The sequence below is a fragment of the Lissotriton vulgaris genome, chromosome 1_1 (assembly GCF_964263255.1).
Source record: "Lissotriton vulgaris chromosome 1_1, aLisVul1.2, whole genome shotgun sequence".
Taxonomy (NCBI): domain Eukaryota; kingdom Metazoa; phylum Chordata; class Amphibia; order Caudata; family Salamandridae; genus Lissotriton; species Lissotriton vulgaris.
This window is the reverse complement of record NC_141685.1, coordinates 185,338,772-185,346,598: the sequence shown is the minus strand read 5'-3', so window position 1 is coordinate 185,346,598 and position 7,827 is coordinate 185,338,772. Positions and strand designations below refer to the sequence as shown.

At 48.5% G+C, this 7,827-nt stretch overlaps 1 protein-coding gene across 1 annotated transcript; it reads left to right on the top strand.

Moving 5' to 3' along the window:
* The first annotated feature begins 200 nt into the window (after positions 1 to 200).
* LOC147738111 (uncharacterized) lies at positions 201 to 1,553 on the top strand. The gene is made up of 2 exons (XM_086952139.1): positions 201 to 1,002; positions 1,171 to 1,553. Exons 1-2 carry the CDS (start codon positions 201 to 203, stop codon positions 1,533 to 1,535), a joined length of 1,167 nt encoding a protein of 388 aa, XP_086808265.1. The 3' UTR covers positions 1,536 to 1,553.
* Positions 1,554 to 7,827: the final 6,274 nt, after the last annotated feature.

Here is a 7,827-nt window from a genome sequence, read left to right as displayed (position 1 = left end):
GAAGATACATCTTTACCCACAATCGTGCATAGCCATAATCCAATCTAAAGGCACAATCACCTACAAAGACACCTTCTACGTATTAGGAGTGTGGTAAATATTTGGTGGCTATCGCATTTTTTTGTTAAAACAGAAATAAAACATGCAAAATACTGCACACATATAAAGTTTGTGAGAAAAACACAAGGGTTTTATGAGCCATGTCGGCCCATCAGGAAATGCAGTCATGGGATATAAACAAATATATACCCGACCAACAGACACTAACCAAGAAAGAAGAATCATACACATGCAGCAAGAGCTTTAGTTTGTCATCACTACTCAAGCTTCATCAGCACACGTACACAGGACAAAAACCATTCAAGTGCAGTGAATGTGTCAAGAGCTTTAGTAGGTTATCAGAACTACAAAGACACCAGCGAACACACACAGGGGAAAAGCCATTCAAGTGCAGTGAATGTGGGAAGTACTTTAGTAAGTTATCAAACCTCCAAACACATCAGCGAATACACCCAGGGGAAAAACCATTCAAGTGCAGTGAATGTGGGAAGTGCTTTAGTAAGTTATCAAACCTCCAAAGTCATCAGCGAACACACACAGGGGAAAAACCATTCAAGTGCAGTGAATGTGGGAAGAGCTTTAGTTGGTTATCAAACCTTCAAAGACATCAACGAACACACACAGGGGAAAAACCCTATCATTGTAGTGAATGTGACAGTAGTTTTCGCTGCTCTACAGCATTAAAGGATCATCAGCGAACTCACACAGGAGAAAAACCATTCAAGTGCAGTGAATGTGGGAAGAGCTTTAGTCAATTATCAGGACTACAAAGACATCAGCGAATACACACAGGGGAAAAACGCTATAATTGTACTGAATGTGACAGTAGTTTTCGCTTCTCTACAGCATTAAAGGATCATCAGCGAACTCACACAGGAGAAAAACCATTCAAGTGCAGTGAATGTGGGAAGAGCTTTAGTCATTTATCAAACCTTCAAAGCCATCAGTGAACACACACAGGGGAAAAACCATTCAAGTGCAGTGAATGTGCAAAGTGCTTTAGTCAGTTATCACACCTTCAACGTCATAATCGAACACACACAGGGGGAAAACCATTCAAATGCAGTGAATGTCCAAAGTGCTTTAGTCATTTATCACATCTTCAAAGACATCAGCGAACACACACAGGGGAAAAACCATTCAAGTGCAGTGAATGTGCAAAGTGCTTTAGTTGGTTATCACACCTTCAAAGCCATCAGCGAACACACACAGGGGAAAAACCATTCAAGTGCAGTGAATGTGCAAAGTCCTTTAGTCAGTTATCACACCTACAAACACATCAGCGAACACACACAGGGGAAAAACTATATGATTGCTGGGAATGTTTGAAGAGCTTTAGTCAGTTATCAACCCTACGAAAACATCAACAAACACACACAGGGGGAAAGCCACTCAAGTGCAATGAATGTGGGAAGAGCTTTAGTCGACGATTAGAGCTACAAAGTCATCAGCGAACACACAGGGGGAAAACATAGAAGGGCACTGAAAGTGTGAAGGGCTTTTGTCAATTTTCGATCCCACACAGCCCTCAGTGAATTCCGGAAAGAATTTCAGAACCTCAAAAATAATATTGACCCGTCTAAGGACATAGACAAGAGCAGAACAGTGCAGTTATTGTGAGAGGAATGAATTTCGGAAAAAGATCAAATTCAAATTATGTAGGACATTGAAATACCAATGATAGAAGAACTGAATAGCAGTAAAGAAGAAAAACAGATAACAGTATTTGCAGAATTATAAAAGTGTTTGTTTCCAGTGATTGTTCACTTCCATACACATAGCAAAGTGACATGATGTACCAGGATACACAGTGGGAGACAAGCACAATGTGGATTAAAAGAAACATTGTTGATTTTTATTTGGTGAAGAAGATATACAAAGAAAAACATTCAATCGCGCCTGACCACACTACCTGTAAAAGCAACACTGAACAATGCTGGGACTAACAGCGGTATTTTCAGCTAACTTGTCGGATTAGTGATAAAACCTATAAACCCAACACACCCAGACTGGACATGTTGTCAGGGCTCTGGAGATGGAAGCTTCATTGGTAAAATGCATGTATTACTATTAACAAATGCCACTGCAGTATATGTAATGAACTAAAGCGAAGCACAGGTGTTCAAGAAATAACCTATTTTCAGATATAAAAGAGCACATACCTTGTTTTTAAGTAACGTTTGGTGCATCTTTTACACACTGTTATCGGTTGATGGATCAGCTCGTGCCTCGCGCCTTATTACTAAGTGCGACCCGTAACTCCTCTCCGACTTGGCGATGTGGTGAAATAGCGAAATCCCACATCAAAAGCATATATGTGCCAGGACAATCAGTTGCACTCCCAGCAACTCGTCTTCCACACTGATTGTCCCTTGTTCTCAAATGTTCTGAAGGATTTGTCATATGAATTACAGAAGTGGCAGTGACATTCATGAAGCTAAAGCTAACAGGAGTGTGTGGGAGATAGAGAGGGGGAGAGATAAAGAAAGCGAGAGAGACAAAGAAAGGGGGAGAAAAAGAGAGAAATTGAAGGAGGGGGAACATCACGTTATTTGTACTCACCTAAAAATAGAAGAAGCAGCCGAATACATGCCAAAGTGTTGCATCACCAGAGAAACGGGCTGAACACCTGTGAATGTATATGTTTATTTTTAACACCTATAGACCCATGTCATGCCAATAAACAGGGCACAAGTAAGGAAAATAGTGAAGAAGCCCATTATCATATGCAAATCACAGAGACGTCACATGTAGTGACATCACAAGAAGTGATGTCAGGCCCTTATAATAATGTTCACGTGAAAGGTTGACGGCCTGTTTTAAAAACAAAAGATAAGAAACATAAAATAATGTAAAAGTAAGTTTTTGGTTTCAGTTTTTATACATCATGTCTTTTTCCCACTTTTAGTTTGTAACTAAACTCGGAAATGATTGAAAGTGTAAATATTTTTAAACAGATATGTGGAACTTGGAAATTAAATTTTTAAACAGTTTTCAGTGAATAAATAAAATTTGCTTTTAATTTGCGCTTGTTTCCTGACGCTATTCTTTATCCAGCCCCTAAGCCCCAAAGTGTTTCACATTTACAATGTATTAAGCAATAGAAGGGCTAATTTTGTCAAGTTCTCTGTTTCTCTCTTGCGCCACTCACACAAACAAACACTCAGAGGCCTGTGTCTGCAGTGCTGGGGCACAAAGTAACAATTAACAGTTGCAGACTAATGATCTAGGTGGAACTGAGTCCCGTTTCTAGATAATAGTGGGGGGACCCCTTAAACTGTGGCTACCCCCCGACTTGTGCCGTGCTGGTAAAGCAATAGTGAAATTGAGTAATTTATGATGAATTGAAATGAGAGAAAGAGAAGAAGAGAGTGTGGTGCAGGATATATTAAAGAAAATGAAAAAAAAGCAACACAAGACTTTACTCTGTTCTGTGTACTAGCACTTTACGTAAGCAAGTTGTGCTGTGCGTTGTGAACAGGCTGTCACCCCCTTCTTATGACGTCCCCAGAGCGTCCGCGCAGCGGACGCGCGCAGCGGACGCGCGCAGCGGGAGCACCGACTGAGCGCCGAAGGTGCGCCAAAGGTAAGCCCGTCTGCGCCCGTCCGCGCCTGGACCGCGCCCAGCGCCAGGACCCCTGGCCCCCACAGACCCCAGCCCACCCGCCGGACGTACGACGCCGCAACCCTCAACGCACTCAACACCGGCCGAGTCCCGGGCTGCTACCGAGCCACCCCGAGACGCACCTACGGACCCTTCTGCTGCAACTCCTGCAAGTTCACCTGCATCCGGACCTGCACTACAACTACACCAACCAAGACGAGCAACAGCAGCAGCCACCATAAATGCATCCTGCTCAACACCCGCTCCATCCACAGGCACGCCATCAAGGTCTGAAACGTGCTCGACACCACAGCCCCAGACGTCGCCTTCTTCACGGAAACCTGGATGAACGCCTCCTCAGCGCCTGACATCGCCATCGCCATCCCAGACGGCTACAAGATCATCCGAAGGGACCGCGTCAACCACACCGGAGGAGGCATCACCATTGTCCACAGGAACACCATCTGCATCACGACCAACACCGATGACACCCTCGCAACCGCCGAGCACCTGCACTTCCAAGTCCACATCAACCCCAAGACCACCCTCAGAGGCACCCTCATCTACAGACCCCCTGGACAACGCACACAATTTAGCGAAGACATCGCCGACTTCATCAGCCCACACGCCCTATGCTCAGCTGACTACATCCTCCTAGGGGACCTCAACTTCCACCTGGAGAACAACAACGACCGCAACACCACCACCCTGCTGGACAACCTCGCCAACCTGGGACTCAAGCAACTGGTGACCACCCCCACCCACTACGCCGGACACACACTCGACCCCGTCTTCTCATCCAGCAAGGGCATCGCCTTCAGCCACGCCACCGGACTCCACTGGACGGACCACAGCTGCGTCCACTTCAGCTTCGCAAGGACCACGATCCACCACCACCAGCAACAGGCTGCACGCAGGAACTGGAACAAGATCACAGCCGACCAGCTCGCGTCCTCCCTGAGCATGAACCCTCCCACCAGCACAACGAACCCAGCCAGGCGGCCACCAACCTCACGAAGTGGATCAGCGACTGCGCAGACGAGCTCGCCCCCCGAGGACCCTACCCAGCAGACCCGGCAGCAAGAAAGCCCCATGGTTCACCGACAAACTCAAGAGCTCCAAGAAGAACTGCCAAGCCCTCGAGAGAACCTGGCGCAGAGACGCAACACCGGACAACATGACTGCCCTCAAGCCCGCCACCCGAAAACACCACCAACTCATCCGCGCCACCAAGAAAATGCATTCAAGGAACGACTGGACAACAACGCACACAACAGCAAAGAACTCTTCAACATCGTCAAAGAGCTCTCCAACCCCAACGCCGGAAACAACAACATCACCTCTTCGCAAGACCTCTGCAACTCCCTCGCCTCCTACTTCCACAACAAGATCGCGGACATACACAACAGCTTCAGCACTCAACCGACGAACACCACGACCGAAACACCGCCCTCCACCACCACCCTCCGCGCCTGGACTCCGATCAGCACCGAAGACACCGTCCGCACGATGAACTCCATCCACTCCGGATCTCCGACCGACCCCTGCCCTCACCACGTCTTCAACAAGGCCAACGCTATCATCGCACCCCACCTGCGGGACATCATCAACACCTCCTTTGACACCGCTACCTTCCCGGAGAGCTGGAAGCACGCCAAACTCAGCGCTCTACTCAAGAAGCCATCGGCTGACCCCACCGACCTCAAAAACTACCGCCCCATCTCGCTGCTCCCATTTCCTGCAAAAGTCATCGAGAAGACCGTCAACAAGCAGCTGGCGACCTTCCTCGAGACGAACGGATCCCTCGACCCCTCGCAGTCTGGCTTCCGGGCCAACCACAGCACCGAGACCGCCCTGATCGCAGTCACCGATGACATCCGACCGCTGCTCGACAATGGAGATACAGAGGCCCTCATCCTCCTCGACCTCTCCGCGGCCTTCGACACTGTCTGCCATCGTACCCTAGTACAACGCCTCAGCAACGTCGGAGTCCAGGAGAAGGCACTGGAGTGGATCATCTCCTTCCTCGCCGGAAGGACATAGAGAGTCCGCCTCCCTCCGTTCAGATCTGAAGCCACCGAAGCCATCTGCGGCGTCCCTCAAGGCTCCTCGCTCAGTCCAACCCTCTTCAACATCTACATGAGCCCCCTCGCAGACATCGCACGCCAGCACAACCTCAACATCATCTCCTACGCCGACAACACCCAGCTGATCCTCTCCCTTACCAACGACCCCGCCACCGCCAGAGCCAACCTTCGCGAAGGGATGAAAGAGGTAGCCGAATGGATGAAGAACAGCCGCCTGAAACTGAACTCAGATAAGACGGAAGTCCTCATCCTGGGATCCTCACCCGCCGCTTGGGACGACTCCTGGTGGCCCCCCGCCCTAGGCAGTGCACCCAAACCAACAGACCACGCACGCAACCTGGGCTTCATCCTGGACTCCTCCCTCTCCATGACCAGACAAGTCAACGCCGTCTCCTCATCGTGCTTCAACATCCTGCGCATGCTACGTAATATCTTCCGGTGGATCCCCACCGAGGCCAGGAAGACGGTCACCAGCCGTCTGGACTACGGCAACACCCTCTACGCCGGAACCACCGCCAAACTCCAGAAGAGACTCCAGCGGATCCAGAACGCCTCAGCACGACTCATCCTGGACATCCCCCGTCGCAGCCACATCTCCGGGCACCTGAGAGATCTGCATTGGCTCCCGGTCAACAAGAGAATCACCTTCCGTCTCCTCACCCACGCACACAAAGCCCTACACAGCCATGGCCCAGGATACCTCAACAGCCGCCTAAACTTCTACGCTCTCAAACGCCAGCTTCGATCGACCAGCCACGCCCTCGCCGCCGTCCCCCGCATCCGTAGAGCCACCACAGGGGGACGGTCCTTCTCCTACCTCGCCACCAAGACATGGAACTCCCTCCCCACCCTCCTCCGCCTGACCCAGGACCACCTTGCCTTCAGGAAGCAACTCAATACCTGGCTGTTCGAGCAGTAGCAGATCCCCCCCCCCCCCTAGCGCCTTGAAACCCTCTGGGTAAGTAGTGCGCTATATAAATGCAATGATTAATTGATTGATTGATTGATTTGTATGTAAATGAGCTTCTGTGACCAGACACCCCAGGCTCCCATCTCTTCTAGCGCGGATGATAATGTGAGCACTGTAAGGTAATCACAAACTAGGGCTTTATTGAGAAGCAATCGGCTTCCAGGTCCCACAGCTGTGGTTATGTAGTTCTTTATTAGTTTTTTTTAAATTTACTTTAATTTGCAGCAATTCTCCAGGTTACTTTTTCTCAGTATTACGCTTCAGGTCGCTCATAGCTCTCCATTAGTTAAATGTGAGGTTTGATGTAGGATTTGTTGTAAGTGTTCCTAGACCATGTTCCAATCCCTTTGTCCTCGATTTGTCGGCATGGGTTTTGTCCACACACTGGTCTCGGATGGGCCTGTAATAGGAATAATAAATCAGACATATATGAAATTGTATGTAAACAAATGTGTGCCTTTCAGTTATCAGGCACCACCAGACTCACATCTACACATGGAATTGAGCACCAAACTAAAGTGACTCCTCCCTGAATAAATATGTGCCATCAGTAATCGGGCTGATCGTTCTACTGATGCTCACAGCAAATATAGTTTCTGACATTGTGCACATTGGCCTAAATTTTAATTGGTAAAGTTTCATGCAAGTTCCGCTGATGCGCACAGCTTATAAGGTTTGTGGATGTTGTGCACTTTACGCAGATCACTGAAGATCACCCTTAAGTAGTAACTAGGTGAAAACATAGCTCGTACATCATGCAAAATGTCACTGCCCCTCCCTTCTTGTTGACATCTCCAGAAGCTCCTCCTCTCTCGTGGAAGAAGGTTTCCACACATTATGCTCGTGTCTGTGGCACTTAAGCGCAGAGAGGAAAGCCTCATTGTTAATGCATTGTTTGGGCTCGGAGGGACAAGAATTCTTTGAACACCTTCCTGAACTCTCTGATAGTGACTCCGAAACTCTTAATGAATACGAGATCTGCTTCAAAAAGTTGGACTTGCACCACCTCCCCAAAGTGAGTACAGTCCTTGAACAATATCACTTTGGGAGAAGGATGCAAAGGCAGGATGAGTCGGTCGAACAGTACATAACTACCTTGCGCAAAT

Coding starts and splice junctions, on each gene's coding strand:
- LOC147738111 (XM_086952139.1), top strand. CDS start 201: ATGTCGGCCCATCAGGAAATGCAGTCATGGGATATAAACAAATATATA. Junction 1,003..1,170: donor TTTATCAAACCTTCAAAGCC/ATCAGTGAACAC, acceptor ATCTTCAAAGAC/ATCAGCGAACACACACAGGG.